This window comes from Charadrius vociferus, unplaced genomic scaffold, assembly GCF_000708025.1.
Source record: "Charadrius vociferus isolate BGI_N301 unplaced genomic scaffold, ASM70802v2 scaffold455, whole genome shotgun sequence".
Classification (NCBI taxonomy): Eukaryota; Metazoa; Chordata; class Aves; order Charadriiformes; family Charadriidae; genus Charadrius; species Charadrius vociferus.
The window spans coordinates 157,908-175,616 of NW_009648550.1; the positions used below are offsets into that span (position 1 = coordinate 157,908).

The window sequence follows — 17,709 nt, forward strand, 5'->3', positions numbered from 1 at the left end:
CAGCAGGAAGCTGCTGCCTGAATCACCCTGCAGAACTTCTTTGCTTTCCCCTCCTCTCCTGATGAACCTCACTTATTGCAGCTTTTGTGGTATAACCAGAAAAAATGAAAATTATATATATATAGATATACTATATACAGATATACTTACCAGGAAACTTTTTCATCATAAATAAACTGTGGAGAAAAGATTTAAAAATAGGCATGTTATACATGAAATCACAGCTGAAAACACCTCATCACCTGAGCACACGACAGAGCAGGCAGAGCAACCCAGGGCTCAGGGCAATGGGATTAAGCTCTGGTCTGTTTTGGCACTGCCCTCCTGCCCAGTCTTTGAACTTTTCAACCCTTAGTTTCTCTCACCTAGTAAAGGCAGGCAGGTACTTCTTCCCAAATACCACAGGATCCTTGCATAACCAGGGCTATTGCAGCAGCGAAGCAGAAGCGGTTGCAGGGAAAACAGAAGTGAGTCAGAGAAGGGGGTGCACCTGCCTTTGAACGGCACGGCTGGTCTCACCAAGGACATGGCCTCCTCCCCTGACCTGTCCTTGGGTGGCAACTGGGTGATCTGTATGCAGATTTACAGCCAGCTCCATAATTGCTGTGAAACTTTGCTGGCTAAAAACTGAGCCCAGAGGATTATTTCTTTGAGATCTACATGATCACTGCACTAGCTGAATTTAACTACTGTGATCGTCTGAGCACACCTGCAGACAGATGCTGAAGCTTTTGGGACAATGCTGTGCAAGCCTCCTTGGGAAAAAAACGTGTCTCTTCCTGCGTGTGTAAGATGCTCTGTATTGGGGAAGAAACAACGCTGTGCCAGAGAGGTGAAGGGTGTTTGCCCATCCACGCCTGGTTTCGGGAGGGCCCGAAGAGGCAGACTTTGGGAGGTGACCGGCAGGTGGCTGCACTGCTCCATAGCTGGGCTCCACCACCACCACCACCAGCCCTGCCAGGAGCAGAGGGGGCTGCCACCCTCCCTTGCTGGCAACACCCCTCTGCCTCCACTTCTCCTTCCACCTCAGATGGACACGTGTGGTGGGCTGCTCTCCCTGCCAGTCTCGGCTGCCACTCATAGAGCATATACCCTCATAGAGCATAGACCCTCAGCACGGCTCAACCCATGTGCCATGACCCACCTGCCATGGCAGCTGCCGCAGGACGGCCCGAGGGCCGGCCAGGCCACCTAACCTGCGTGTAGGGTCCCAAGAGGGCCGGCCAGGCCACCTAACCTGTGTGTAGGGTACCCAGGAGGGCTGGACAGGCCACCTGCCCTTCATGGCAGCACGGGGCCTCTCTGGAAGGTTGGAGCTGGGGTTTCACACAGCCACCCGCAGCCCCGCGGCCTGGGCAGCCACTCTGCCCTGTCAGCCCAGGTGAGGAGCCCGCTTCCCATTCAGTCCCGCTTTCAGCCCCACGCCGTGCGGAGAGGTGGAAATGCCGCATTTGCACTAGGGAAAAACATCCATGACAGCCCGTCAGAGAAAAGGCAGGGAAAGGGAAGGAGCCTCTGAAAGCACAGCAAAACACTCCCCTTCAGCTGTATATAGCCTGTAAATAGCAACTCCTGTGTGACAGCCAGCACCGAGCAATAGTTGTTACAGTGGCTACTGGAAGAAAACACGACCACAAAACGTTATGTGTGTTATAACTTACAGCTCCCAGTCACCCTGATCGAATCTGACAAGGCCTGTTTTAGGTTACAATGTGTTGGTGTGATGGGACATGAAAGCATGTGCGTTGACCTTTGTGATTAAAAATAGCACCCATCCCACTTTTGTCACTAATGACTCTGACCACGTCCCTTCAAGTTAAGATACATAGGTATCTTTTTCCTTTCAAGGGAAACAAGGAGTAACAGTTTTGCCAAGCTTTACAAGAAGACAAGATAACTTTGTAATATTAAGGTTAAAAAAAATATTACAGGGCTGAACCAAGGTGAGGTAAGTATGGTAAAGTGCGGTTTATCCACTTCTAATCTCTGTGATTTAGAGTTCACTCGTTCTTATCAAATGGCCTGGAGCAGCAAACAGGTGAATTTATACTGCTTTGCTATTTATTACTGCAGCGCTGCAATTACTTTGCTAGTGGAAACAGAAGGAGACAAAGTCACATTGATTTACCCAGCAGAATATCAAGGTTTTTGAAGTTGCTGAATCTCAACATTGCCAGGAATGTATTTATTTCCCCTCAGGTGTATTTATGATCAGTAAAGACACCAGTGGAGTGCAACATACAAAGCAGTATCATCCCTCAAGAAAGATGACTGTACTTCAGCTGCAGAGAAGTCTCAATGCCCTGATACGGCAAATTATCCCTATATGGCAAAGCATTTAAGCGCCTTCTAAAATTTAAGGCGCACAGAAATCTAACCGAGGGGGAACTGCACACAGGTCATGCTATGCTCTGCATGGAGCCTGTGGCTTGTCTCCTGGCAGAGACATGGGGGACTGAAGAGTCAGTATTTGAATAACAATGTGCTGCCACCTAAATTTGATTCTGCCTTAAAAGGATAGGAAAGATCCGAGCCACTGTGAAGCCAGGGTCCCTGGGTGAGTAAAGGGGAGGAGAAACTTCTTAAACTGAAGCAGTGTTTGACTCTGAAAGGAAAAATCCTCATTGGCCATCAACTAGGGAGCAATATGGCATACAAAAGGTTTCGTAAATCAGCTGGGAGCTAAATCTTTAACCATTTAAAATGTTTTCCCTTCCTCCCATCTTGCTCTGGTTTTCCCTACCAGGTGTTTAAAAGTAATTTGCAGTGATTGTTGTGGAGTAACGCTGAAGAGAAGTGGGATGCGCCCCACATCTCCCAAGCCACAATTAGCCATGTAGTGCTGCAACATGGGAGTGAGAGTTCTGCCAATGCTTTCAAGCCTCCACTAATGCCTGGAGTTGCACGGTTCTGCTGCCCTGGATGCATGAAGGACCTTGAACCTCTCAGCTGACAAAATGAGCAGAAGAGTGGGCATACATCTGGAAAGCAGCTAACCCGAGGCTTAGGAAAAATATAGCAGTATCCCAATATGATTGGGTATACTCCCAAAAGAAAAGGACTTCTGCAGTTCTGTGATTATGAAGAACAGCTTATACAGAAATAAAGTATAGTAGAAAAGTCTTAAGGATAACAGAGATGTCTGCTTTATGAGCCATATAACTTTCTCATTACATAGGATATATAGCTAGAAATTTCAGGGGTACACTGGACACAATAGAATACAGAATAGTTCTCGACATCCTGAAGCAACTGACAACCACAAGGATGAACCAGCCATGAAAAAAACCTGCCTTGCTTTAAGAATTTAAAAACCGATGACAGATTCAACAGATTTTTAACTTGTCTGCCATCATGCAATAAATGAGACACCCAATCCAAACAACAGGAGGCTAAATGCCAAGCAGCTCCCCACATCTGTGCTTCCCGTGGAGTAAACTAAGCGAATGCCTGCTAGATGTCTTTAAGCTCGTGCAATGTAATTTATTGCAATTAATAGGTGTGGCCAAGTTTGTGGTTTAGGAACACTTTTTGGTATCAGGTTACTGTCAAGCTGTCAAAGCAAAAAAAAAAAAAAAAAAGTTTTTTGTTTTGCAGCTCATTGCTAATAATGATGTAAAAAAGTTATTTTTCACCAGGTTCAAAAAGGCTGACCTTGCGGTATGGGGAATAAAAGTACAAACAGGTTGAGGCAAACCTTCTGTTTGAGATTAGACAGATACAGGCCTTTGCGCCTACAGAATATGTATAGTATACAGGTATGTGCAGAATGAAGGCAAAACAAAACACATTGTTGAAACTGTGACTAATAAACATAGCGCAAACTTCAGAAATGCAAGCGTTCATCTTCTGACTCTAAAGTTCCCTTCTTGCTTATGTATGGACGTTAACCTCATCACTCTTCATTTCTTAGGCAATCTAGGGTCCTAAACTAGGCCAGAGAAAAAAAAGGCAAAAAAAAACCCCTAAGTAGCAACTGCTACCAGGAAACTCAGTTTTTACATTTCCTTACTTTATTTGGTATTGGTTGTAAAGTTAACGCTAAACTGATGGCAGTGACTTTATCTGAACACTCGTGCTAACGTTTTTTCGCTGTATAGGCCAGTTCTGAGAGACTGGGAGTACTTACTGAGCCTGACGAAAGCTGGAATAGAAGCAGCACTAAGAATTACTGAAACTGTAGCCTTCATTAGAGGTTTTGCTGCTAGCATGCACTGAACAAGACCTGCCCCAATTATGTGTGGAAAAACAAATGTTTTGTAGTTGTTGTTGATCACTTTCACAGAATTCACAGAATTCACAGAATTGTTAGGGTTGGAAGGGACCTCTGGAGATCATCTAGTCCAACCCTCCTGCCAGAGCAGGGTCACCTACAGCACGTTACACAGGACAGCGTCCAGGCGGGTTTTGAATGTCTCCAGAGTGGGAGACTCCACCACCTCTCTGGGCAGCCTGTTCCAGTGCTCCACTACCCTCAAAGTAAAGAAGTTCCTTCTCATGTTAAGATGGAACTTCCTATGTTCAAGTTTATGCCCATTACCCCTCGTCCTATCACTGGGCGCCACTGAAAAAAGACTACTCCCATCCCCCTGGCATCCTCCCATTAAGTATTTGTATGTATTAATAAGATCCCCCCTCAATCTTCTTTTCTCTAGACTAAAGAGACCCAAGTCCCTCAGCCTTTCCTCATAAGAAAGGTGCTCCAGTCCCCTAATCATCTTTGTTGCCCTTTGCTGGACCCTCTCGAGCAGTTCCCTGTCTTTCTTGAACTGGGGAGCCCAGAACTGGACACAGTACTCCAGATGGGGCCTCACCAGGGCAGAGTAGAGGGGGAGGATGACCTCCCTCGACCTGCTGGCCACACTCTTCTTGATGCACCCCAGGATGCCATTCGCCTTCTTGGCCGCCAGGGCACATTTTCCTCTGGGCACAAATGCTATCTCCTCACAGGTCAGTTAGACTTTTTTTAGGAAGCCACGAGGGTCGCTGTCAGGAGAGGACTGACCAAGAGACCCGCTCCGGAGCTGGTGGTGGGGCTGCAGCATGGGGGTTGCAGCTCTGCACCCTGCTTCTGCACTGAGACTGAAGCAACACACTTCTCCCCAGCTATCGCTCTGGGCTCTCTGGGCACTTGTCGATCTCCTACCCTTGGGCCAAGCTCTTCCAGAGAACCAGGGAGATCACCAGTACCTTTCCCACAAGCAGAAAACCACATGACTACTGAATCTAGGATCTCAGCTACAAGACTATGATTTCTTAGCAGGTTCCCTTTACAGGTGGCAGTAGACACATGGGCTCCCACAGAAAAATAACCTTCAAAAACTTACCACAATGAGTGCAACAACAGACAGTGTATAGTAGATTGAATCTCTCAAGAGACTCCACGACGACAGTGCAACGACCTGGGAAAACAGGCAAAGAGAGGACGTTAGCCAGGCTCTCACCAGCACAACTGCCACGCTAACGGTGTGTGCCAAAGTTAAGCCTGTCATTCTGTGTAAGCTGTCCCCACGCATGCTAGGACACCAAGAGGAGACCCAAGCCAGGAAATGCACTGGCTTTCTGCGGTTGCTTGAGGAACAGCCACTAGGGAGATGGGATGGATGGCCAAATCTGAAGAGTAAAAGGTATAAGGTCACGGGAAGGAGATGACTTCCACGCAAAGTCGCAGACATGCCTGATCACACCAGTGTTGTCAAAGCCATGGTAAGGGGAATCAAACCCCAAGTTTTTATGGATGACAGAGAAGTTTCCCATGAGCTCAGCAGGCTATCTGATATTCTTTTCCCCCTGAAATTCCTCCCATCCATACACCACAGAGCTGGCAGCAGCAGTCCCTGCAGGATGAGTTGTTCCCCAGGTCTGGCTGTGTGCTGCAGCTGCAGGCAGCTGAACCACAGGCAGGCACGGGGTGGCCTGCTGTGGAGGAGGCTGCGAGGGCTGCTGCTGCCAAGGCAAGTGGCAAGGGGCTCAGCTTTACCAGCAGGACCCTTCTGTGCCAGCGCTGATGCTCAGCAATGAGTATCTAGACAGAGAATGATCACAGGAGGTGAACAGCCCTGTCGAGTCTCTGGTGCGGGACGTGACCACTCCTTTCCACCCACCCCCATGGTTTGCATCTGCTTCTTGTATTAATTTTCCCCAACCTGGGACTCCTGCCTTCCTTGAGAGAGGAAACCAGCCTGAAATGCTGAGCAAGAGCACAAGGTATGCAATGGTCCAGTAGGCAGGGGAGCACCACCAGACACAGTCCCCAGCTGCTGCCTAGTGATGTAGGTCCTCCCCATCCTTGTCCTACCACCACCCACCTATGTCCACTGCAAGTCCAGCTGCTGTCATCTCATACACTGGGTTTCCAGGAATTTTTAGACTGCCGGACGATGGGCTTGTCCTTGCTAAAAATGTTAACTTGACCCATGCTGACTTATTCAGGGAAGGATAACTTGGGCAGCAGAATTTGCACTGCAAAATTCTGACAGCACTGAGCAGCCAGACCCCCAGCATGATGCTAGCCTGAACCTCGGCAGAGACACTGCTTCACCCTCCGCACTACAGCTCTGTGTGCATTTGCACAGGTTTTGGAACGTATATTCAAGTTAACGTTCCAGCAAAACATTAAGAACAAAACTAAGGAATTTATACGCAACAGAAGATAAAATGGGACTGCTGGGCGGTTCATTTCACTTGACACCTTCCAAAGCCACGGAAATGAGGAGGAATCGTCATTGTAAGCTGAATAAGCAGTTAAAAGCAGTCATGTGGTGGTAACATCTTCAGTATGGCTATATTTTTTGCAGCCCTGGGAAATCCCCTCAGTAGAAGCTTCTTCTGAAATCTTTATTTCCCATTTCTGAAGTGCATTTCAGAATGCACTGGGGGTCACATCCTCCACAGGTATAAACAAGGAGGCAGATGGGAGATGGCTAATTTACACTGAATTGGATCTGGCCCCTGAATGTATAAATTAATTTTCTGACCACATCCTCCAGTCATGCTTGTGTATGAATTCAGTCAAACAGTAACTTCATTTTCATTTCTATGACATCTAAAAAAAGGTCTTATTTTAGATTGCTAGCAAAAAATAGTTTACCAGATTTCTCTACATATTAACTCTTACAATATTGGAATTTTCCAGAACTGCTAGCAAAAGAAATGCTGTAAAAAGATACTGACCATTATACTTAAAACTCTCTGCAGCCTCTTAATACTATGGCTTCTTAAAGTGGATGTAATTTATGCCCAGTGTAAAGTCTCTTTATGCAACCATTGACATGTAAGAAACTCCTATCTAAAATAAAAAAGCAGGCCTTTGAAGTCCTTGAGTCAGATTAGATTTATACCAGCTGACAATACATTTCAATGCATGTAGGGATAGATGAATGGAGGTGCTTTATGATGGAAATTTCCAAATGTAGAAACCTAGAGTTGGGTTCATAATTCTATTCAGAGATCCTTAATTAAATTTCACATCTTATAGATAGTGGGCCCCTTCATTTTGATTGCACAATTTTTGTAAGAGAGTTTATAAAATAATTTGACGTTATTCCACTCAGCTTCTATGATGCTGCTTAAGGTCCTACGCACTTTCCTCAGCATGGATGCTGGTGGGGATTTTATAGCTGTAAACTTGAGCTCTGCATAATAAAAGTTACAACATTGCTGAAACAAAAGACAAACCCCCTATGAACAGGCTTGCTGGCAACCGTCGCTGTTCTGTCTACTAAACCCTCTCCTGGGTATAAGGGGTGTCACCACACAGCACAGCATACCCGTGAAAGGAAGATGTCCCGGTTAATATGACTCAAGCTAGTATCTCTCCTGTTCTTTGATATTCTACAATAATCTTGAAGGTAGTCTGCGATATTTTTTCCAGGGAATTTTTCTCAGGCACCTGAATGAGCACATTAAGATCCAGATGCTTAAATGTAGCTATGTAGCAGGGGAGCTAGTGCACAAAAGTCATAGACCAAGGCACCGTGGGAATCGCAAGGACTCTTGCATTGATTTTAGACTGGACTGAAGAGAACGTGCTCGTGCCTGGGACTTGTACAGGCTGCTCACATTGCACAGACATCCTAGTAGGTCTCCCTGATGCAGGAAGTACGGGGCAATTAAATTTCAGCTCTCGTTAGGGCATGAGACACTTAACTGAAGTCTTTGAACCATTTGATCACTGGGATGAACAATTTGATACAGGAAAGCCGTGCACATAAGATAACCATGCACGGAGGGTAAAAGGAGCTAATTAGCACTGAGGGAAATGGCAGTACTTTCAGCCTACTGACAAGAATCGTGTATTCTAGTTATAACTGTCAAGACCTTGAGTGCCTGAGTCGTGCCATGTAGTCTTCCAGCAGCCAAGGACTCCACATAAATCTTAATGCACTGGAAACCACTTAAATTACCGTTTAGCAGAACAAGGCAGAAAGGAAATCAGGGAAGCAATCATCTTAGGTAAAAACATGATCAAATTTGAGTTTTAAATCAGCAATACTGTAACCCATCAGAGAGCTGGTCCTTTGGGAGCCGAGCATAAGGAAGCAAGTGTAAAACTACCGATTGTCAGGTTACACATTTCCTCCATTTGAAGGAAGTCCCCAAAACTCAAACCCCAAACAAGTGACCATTAGCAATCTCTCAACTACTACACTGGGGACTGAATCTGGCATGCCCAGAGATGAAAGGAAATGCTCTTTAGTCCAGGCTTAAATGAGAGCAACCCCTGACAAGTCCAACACAGATAAGGACCCATAGTGCACGCTCACCTGCATGCCGCAGCATCATTCCTATGGGTCAAATGACTGATATTAGGTATCTGGTTTCTCATCAGTAAACTTTCGCCCTGCAAACTCTTATGTGTAATGTTTACTACTCAGAATGCTTATTTCCCTTTTTGAAGGGCTGGAGAACAGGGAAATAAAGATATTATCAGTTCCAGTTTGATTTTCTGTGGTTCTTAACTCCCAAAGCAGCAGCCCCATGCAGCACACACAATCTCCTCCATCTAGGGCACACATGGACGTGAGCCACCAGGAAGAGAATCACTGAAAATCAGACAACGGCACCTAAGTTAGCTCCGGGCACCCAGGGCCTCAGTGGCAATATACTCCATGCCCCACCCCAGGGCTTCACCATCTATCCACTATAAAACTGACCCCTCTCTCTTCTGCTCTTCCAAATTATTTCTCTCCCCTCAGCTCTGTGGAAGGTCTCCTACCATCCAGAAGGGACCTGGCAACAGAGGCCATCCAGCTGGCTGTTTTAAAGCCTGCTACTTGCCTGCTCTCCCCATGATGGCGATGGGCCCAAGATGAATCGTGTGACACAGAACAGATTTTGACAGAGATTGCCGTTCAGCAGAATGCGGTTTTGGACAAAGATGAGAGTTTCTCATGAGTTTTAAAGGAAAGTGGTCAAATGTCTCTACTTCATTAGACATAGTTTTAATACAAACTTATATCCTACAGCACTGCACCACAAGGAAATGTTCTTTAGTGACTGTTCATGGTCACTATGGCTGCTGCTACCTGAGCAAGGATGTTTGTGCTGCTGCCGCTGCCAACAAAGGTGCAAGGCAGTCCAGAGGGGTTTAGGCTGCTGGATATTTTCTCTGATCAACCTTCCACGGGAAGCATGTTGAACGTTATCTAAGCACATCCAAGTTCTTCAGGGATCTTTTTCACTCTGAAGTGTTCCAAGGCTTCTCCTTCTCTCATGGTCCGTTCTTTGCTTGACATTCTTGGGCTGAATGACTGGCTACATACACTGCCTGGAAATGCTAGGCTTTGGAAGCAATCTTCCTAATCTTCTTTCTCTGTTACCCTCTGGCACAGAAGGTCTAGATTTTCAGGTATTAATAGCTAATAACTTAATTTGTTAATGCTTGGGTGAGGGTGTAAAAAGATTAAAGACGGTAATTAGCCTTAAGACTCTATGGAGATCAACAGAGATGTGCTGACAGGGAATCCACTGCTCAGTGCCTCACAGCTGGAAACATCTCCTTCCCGGCTGACGCGCACACCATGTTGTTGATTCCTCATGTGTAGTTTGGTTCATTGATATTAGATCCTGACAGAGATTGCCATTCAGCAGAATGCGGTTTTGGACAAAGATGAGAGTTTCTCATGAGTTTTAAAGGAAAGTGGTCAAATGTCTCTACTTCATTAGACATAGTTTTAATACAAACTTATATCCTACAGCACTGCACCACAAGGAAATGTTCTTTAGTGACTGTTCATGGTCACTATTTTGGTTAGGCCTTCTGTGCAGCTCTGGGGTCCAAGGGTACTTCCAAATTAATCACCAGTCTGGAATTTTACTCCACACAGTTTTAATGCAGCTGTACTGAGAGCCACAAAGTTCTTTTCTGGAGAAGCAGCTTTTTCTTTTAATAGTCGGGTGCAGCTTGAAAGATGACTGCAAACTGAGACAGCCTTACCTGGCAATGCTGCAAGACAGGTTAAGAAAATGGGCAGCAAACACAAGCCCCTTTTCCCTGCTGCTGTCTTTCCCCCTCCTCAGAGACGGGAAGCCAAGGGAATACATGCCGCTGCCGGGCTCTGCTGGGCTGGGGACGAGAGGAATAGGTAGGCACTGGGTGGTATCACAGCAGATGCTGCTCCCTCAAGTCTTCATTCAATGCAATTAAATTCTCATTAAGGGCTTGTCAAAAGGCATCCAGAAGCAGAGAATGTGGGTCAGTCTTCACACTGCCCCTCTTTGATGTGGACTGCGCAGAAGCAATTAGGTAAACTCTTACACCACCCTAACAGAGGCTAGGATCTGGTTTTTGAATATTCATCTGTGTTGACTGACAAAACTCTAGCTCACGGTGATACTTTACAGGCACCCTGAAACGTCACAAGCAGCTGGCAGCGGGCTGCATCAGCTTCTTCAATCAGCTGCAGCAAGAGATGCAGTGGGAACCTCCTCGCACACTACTCCTGGTTTGCAGGAGCTACCCTCGGAGCTGAGGGGTGGCACTTAAAGCCTGGTGGGGTCCCTTCCAGAAGATGGTGTTTTCCTGACACTGCCATTCAGCAAGTCCTTGACAGAACTCCAAATCAGCCCTGCTGTAATATCATAGGATTTCATGTCAAAGTATGACAAATGACCAATTGTTGGCCAATGTTAAAGTGAGAAGCAGGAAATCGGGGACAGATTTTCAGGGAAATCAGACTGGCAGTAGTTTCTGGTTAATATGTCTTATGCGTTTGGGATTATATAAAAATAAAAAGGGCTCTACCTCAGGTACCAGATCTCATCCTGAAGACAATGGGAAGATGAAATCCAGCAGCACTCTACTTCCTCGTGGTTTGCAGAATTCAGTCCCCAGCAAAGCCCTCGTTTTTACCTACCAGCCACCAAACCCAAGCACTGCTGCAACCCACTGAAGAGAGACAGGTCACAGCAGAGCCTCTCAAGCTGAAGTATCTGAGCCACAGCTCAAGAGAACTAGCAAGGGTGCACGCATATTTTGCTGTTCACCCATTCAGACACAACATATGCATAGGTCCAGGATGCAGTAGTGATACCGCTTAGTATTGTGTGGATCTGCTGTGGTTTGGCCTCAGTCAGCAACAAAGAACCACACAGCCGCTCGCTCCACTCCCACAGCTGGGGGGGGGCGGGGGGGGGGAATCGACAGGGCAAAACTCCTGGGTTAAAATAGTGCAATTTAACAGAACAGCAAAAGGGAAGATGAAAACAAATCAACAACACCGATAAAGGGATAGGAAGATGCGATTACAGTACCACTGCCAAGCGCACCGACCGGACCCGCACTGATGCAGCGCACTCCCAAGTGGCGACTGCTCTCCTCGCCCCGGCTAGCGCCTCTTATAGCCCGGGCATGGTTCACGTGGGATGGAGTGCCAGCCACCTGCCGGTTCCTTGGGGTTAATTTCCCCATCCCTGCCGGAACCAGGACAGGATCCCAGTCCCTCCTCTGTCCAAACAAGACCCCAGTAACAACCAAATCAGCATTCATTTGAAGTGAGCCCGCTGTGGTCACACAGCCTACCATCAGTCTCGTGGGTCGAGAGTTTCAGGAAGAGAATTACCTACAGTCCACTGTGGAATCTTCACTTATTGATGGGTTTCATTGTCATTAACTGTGATATTAGTTGAGGTTTAATTTTACTTGCTCTGCATGAATATAAATGGCAGCTGTCCTAGCAATAAACATCATTATTGGATCTTAATGACATTATGCAAATCCAACCAATCATCCTGAAGTCACAGCTGCTCAGCCAAGCCAAGCAGAAAATTAAAATATCTTCCATGAAGTGACTGAGACACTTTCTCCACCAGGTACTTGGGAGAGAGGGAAATTACTTGATTGGACACAGCAAAACCTGCCTACAAGGATGGATCCTTCTATGCCAGACATTTATGTTAAAGATAGAACTGTGCTTCATTTGCAAAATTAAAGTTACGAGCAGTTTTTTATCTGTGTCAGTGCTGGGTAGAAATAACAAGAAAATCTACTTGACCATGCTCAGGTAAAATTTAATAGGTTCCATTGCCTTTCATTTGGTTAAATACAGTCTAAGGTTCATTCAAATCTGAGAAGTCACAGCAGTTAAGGAGATATGTATGTGACTAAGACAGAAATAAAGGGATTCTTACAGTTCTTACACATGGTGACATTTAAAAATTATGGAGCTTTTTTGGAATACAAACCAACCTCTGGGCCAGTTCCTTGAAGCCCTTACATCATTACAAAGATGGGCACCAACTAGCCAGGGCTGCTGTCCACCACAGAGATGGTCTCTCTCTCACACGGAGCTTTCCTGCAACAGAGCTTTGGCATCCTCCTGGTCACATACATCTCACAGGGGGTAAACACTGACAGCACCCAACCTCCCTCACCAAATAAGCCACCAAGCTTCCTCCAGTGCAAGCAGAGAACCATGATATGCCATGGCTCACTCCTGGTCCCACTCCTTAATCACACACAGACACACGTGGGGCCTATGTGTGCAGTTGATGAGTTGCTCCCACGTGTCGGGAACGGCACGGAAGTCTCTGAGCCTTTAGAAACTGGTCCAGGCCTAAAGTCAGTGGTTGACCTTGGGGGCAGCTCATGCTTCCATGGACAACTTGCGAGCAGGCTGCGAGCCAGATGAATCACGGGGCTGGTGGCCACAGCAGACTGCTCTGGACAGCCCACACCTTGAGGGACCCTCTCCTGTCCCATGACCACTGCACTGAGCTGAAACACCCCTCATAAGACAGCAGCTCAAACAAGAGAAGTTAAAAAGATTCCTCAGATTTTGTGCTGGTCTGGCATCTGTCAATCTGTACGGAAAAGCAAGAAAAGCCAAATTCTTTCTGCCGGTCTTGACAGCAGCGTGGGAAATCCTGACTTCTGAGAAGCCAAATATCCAGGATTGCCTTCGGTGAATCTGTCAAGGACCTTGCTCTCTGGGACAGCCCTGACAGGGACTGATCTCTCAGGGCTTCTGAATTTCCCTTGACAAGGCACAGGCTCTGCCTTTTAACTTGGCCATTTATTATTTTAAGAACTCCTTGCTCAGCTCAGGTAATTACAAGGATCCTGACACCTGCTTGTTCATCCTTGCTGGTCGTGATATCAATGAAGCATCACATATTAATGTGAGAGAGTGACACTGCCTTATTTGTATTCATCTCTATATTAAATTAGGCTGTAGATCCATCTATGACTTTCAGCAAGAAGCCACTGCAGAGCCTCTGCATGTTTCCTGGGAGACATATCCACATATGTTATACTAAAGAAGAGAGCTAGCCTGGAGGGTGAGCTGTTCACCTGGGACTGAAGCAATGCAGTCCTCATTCTGCCCCCAGCCCTATGGCCTAAGCTCGGATGAATTAATTAAGCACTCTCCCTTCCTTGTACAGGAGATAAAAGAGTTGGTTTGCTGTTTTTTGGGGTTTTTTTGTTTTGTTTTTTTTTGTTTTTTTTTTCTTTACTCAGCAGCAGCACTGGAGAATAAATGCATGTGGGACTCCATGGGGCTGTAATCCTTCAGAAATGGGGGACCCACAAATGTCACAGATACGCACTTACTGAGCTGTTGCACTGCGTTCATTTCTCACTCATACCAACCTTGTTTGCATGCAGCTCTGTTTTGAGAGATTTTCTCTCTGTTTAGGTCTTTTTTTGCCCTAGTGTTAATCAGCTTACCAGCATCCACTTGTTCTGTTTGCCACTGCAAACCATTCATGAATCTGCCCCGCAGTACTTGGAGGTCTCATTTTCACCAGCATCATTCCCACAGGAAAACACAGGGATGTGCCTGAGCTAAGCAGCATGGACTAGAAATCCCATAGCCAGGACCTGGTACAGTTTAGAGGGTAGTGAGTTCCTGGTGGCACTTTGACCCACTCTGTAATTCAGACACAGAACCACCTAAGCAGGTCCAGCAGATCTCAGAAGCTGCCCATCGTCCTCAAACACCAGGCTCCCAGCAATCACCTGTGGGATGTTTTTCCTGGCATCTCAATTACATCTCCCTGGCTGCAGCCTTCATTCATGTCTGAAGTCTGCCTTCTGGCCACATCCTTCCACACGATGGGCCTTTTGGGGATACTCTTCCAATGCATTTCACACCTTCTCTGACATCATTTCATCTCAACCGAATCTCCCTCACCTGCTTAGTAAAATGTCCCACGAACCGGGCTCACGATCCTTCCTGTCACTGGAGAAGACAAATCCTGCCAGAAGGGACGGCAGAGTTTCTGCTCCAGAGGCAGCCCCTCAGGGATGCAGGCAGGGTGGAGGCAGGTACTCCCTGTGGCAAGGCAGCTCCCAGCACCTGGCAGTTTTCGGCCGCCAGGAAAAACTGCAAAGGGAGCGCTAAAGGTGACATCTGTGATTCAGAGGCTGCAGACTTTGTGCTGTTTGAAAGGTCATGACCAAACAGAAGGTGGGAAATAGCAACTGCGTGTTTAATATTCTGCAAACGCTTTCTCTCTCTCTTGGTGTTAAGCGTATCAGTCCTATAGCAATTGTAATGAAGATATAAGGCAGGAAGGAATTTCTTAAGATAATTATGGCCGTCTTCCAGCAGTGTTTACAAAGAGAGGAACTGCCTGACCACCAGGACCTGCAAGTTAATTTTCGCAAAACTTCCCTTGTTTTAGGCACTATTACATCCTAACTGCAACGAGCAAATCTGTCAATCAGAAGCTAATAATCATTAGCTGCAAATCAAATACAGCAGAGATCACAGGGTATACTTTTCCCCCTTGCTGCTCACCCAGTGATCATCTGCTAGACCCAGACATGAACCTGTAAGTCCATCACACTTATACCCACTTTACGGTCCCTGGAGGGAACAGAAACGCTGGTGAGAGCAAGGTCCAAACATCTCTGGATGTTTCATGAGGAGCTGGGGTCTGAGAGCTGCAGAAGCATGAGATACCGCAGCAAAGAGAAAGCTCTCCACGCTGTCTGGAGCAGCCTCCCGCTCCAGCTGGGACAGCCCCATTGCGCAGGTGAAGGGTAGGCGAGACTGGCTGCCAAACAGCCAGGCAAATCCACGAGGGATTATCTCATGACAGCACAGCAGGAGTCTCTGATCGCATGTCCCCTCCTAGCATGCTGAACCACCAAGCAACAGCTGAAATTTTGGACAGATTCCTGCACGGAAAGCCACTACCACCTGTGCAGCCTCCCTGGAAAGCTGGCAGGCAGTCGACATCAGCTGAAGGCTCCTGTGCTGGGACTAACAGCACAGTAGGATGTCCTGGACCAAATGCTAGGGAGCAGATGGAGATGCTCCCTTCTATACCCCACGGTGATGTCTCCCCACGGTTGACATGCTGGGGTCATGGCTGTCCCAATATCCCAGGACACTACGAGTATCCAGCTCAGTCCCCTGACCATAATCTTCACCGAGTACCTCCTGGCAAAGACGCCAGAGTCCCGCAATGCGACATTCAGGCTTTCTGGGGGCTTTAACCAACACTAAACACCCCTCCCAACTGAACTGAAACATAAAATATGAGCACGGGTCAGGGCAAAAAAAAAATTCAGGCTTTAAAATACATGTGTCTCTAAGCCAGTAATTGCCGAGCAGCTCTGATCTAATGGACTAACTGGGAGGAAAGCTTCCTTCCAATTACCAGCCCCCTAATTTTACCACTGGTTAGCCATTCTTTGCAGAGTTCAACCGTCACTCTGGCTCCCGGTGCGTACATTGTGGACCAACTCAATTTATTCTCATTATTTCCCCAAGAATATTTGCTTTTTTAAGCAGCTCTTGATATTTTCATTACTGCGGCAGCAATCCGTCTCTGTGACATTCTCAGAATGGAAACAGTGGACACTCTCCAAACCTCAGGACAAAGCCAAAAATATTTCCCTGCTCAATTGGTACTCATAATTGTCCATGAGTTATTCAGATCAGCGTGTCTTTTTAGCTCAGATTCCCGCAGAGGCAAGGCAGCAGCACCCCAAAGACCTGCGTTTGCAGACTTCTCCTGGACTGTGGGCAATTCTGTGCAGAATTCAGAGCAAAATTCAAGGACAGCTGTAGACATGGTACAGGAAGAAATGTGTACAGGGTAAACATTTCCCAGTCTCCTCAGACTGGCCAGTCCTTGTCAGACATAAAACCAGATTTTGTGGTTTCTGTTGCTTTTACACTACGAATGATTTAAGAAAAAATCTTACCAACGGTAAGTCCACAGTATTGATCTGTGTGTGAATTTTGACACAGAAAACCTGATCTCAGATGGTGATGGTGTTCAGTGGTGATCAGGAACTAGACTTGTTTTGATGCTGATAAGAATCCATTTTCAACTCTTTTGATTGCCTCCCCTATTTGTATTGTACTACTGAATGTAACTCTGTGAAGAAGGGTTTTCAAAAGCTAACATAAAAAAATCATAGCAACTTCTGTGATGGCCAGACCCGTCCTGGATCATTCACTATCCAGACAGCAATCTTGGTACCTGGTCTGCCCATTACACCGGTCCCCATCACATCTTCCTGAAGCAAAAGACGGTTTTCTATCAGTACCATCATGTTGTCCCTGGGCCTGAGAGGAGCTTCCTATAAACATCTCACCAATGTCAAACCCTTCCTGTGCCCACACAGCCCATAAATCATTATGCGTTAAGCAGCTGGCTTGCTTCATCCACATTGCTGGTCCATCACTATTTCCTTGTGCTTTCCCGTCTGCCCACTCAGTCCCTCCTGTTGTCTCCCGTCATCCACTCTGATCATCAGCTTTCAGGCTCAAGAGCTATGTTCTGGCTCTGCGTAACGCGCACTACCATGGAGTTTTAATCCACAACTGAGGCTGCCAGGTGCTATACCGACAGCAACAAGAACCTTATGAGGAAAAAAAAATAATCATCAGTAGGTCTCACTGCCCTCACTGTGCGGTTTCGGGTTCGACTTAGATGCAGATGTTGGGCCCCTGACACCACGAAGTCTAGGCTTGCAGGCCTCACCAGACAGAAATGATGCAAGCAGCCCTGCTTCAAGCTAAGCATCTATTAGCCACTTTGCTAAACTGGCGCCCACTGCAGGAATACTGATTTCATGCAGGCTGCTGGCCTAGTACTGGGAAATAAAGCTACTTCAGGAATGACAAAATGCTTGCAGAGCTTGTCAGACCTCTCCAGAAGGAAGCCAAAAGGGTTATGGTGTAACAAGTACCTCTGACAGAGTTTACTCACCACACACAGGTTGATGCTATGTAAGAGCATTGT

The 17,709-nt window shown here is 46.7% G+C and overlaps 1 protein-coding gene across 1 annotated transcript in view; it reads right to left on the bottom strand.

Moving 5' to 3' along the window:
* SLC24A3 (solute carrier family 24 (sodium/potassium/calcium exchanger), member 3) overlaps window positions 1-17,709 on the bottom strand; it is a 142,773-nt gene that overhangs the window by 26,210 nt on the left and 98,854 nt on the right. The window contains exons 7-8 of the mRNA XM_009886046.1: window positions 5,328-5,402; window positions 151-176 (exon numbers count right to left, since the gene is read on the bottom strand). Coding sequence (XP_009884348.1) covers window positions 151-176; window positions 5,328-5,402 — 101 coding nt within the window. The remainder of the gene's footprint in view (window positions 1-150; window positions 177-5,327; window positions 5,403-17,709) is intronic.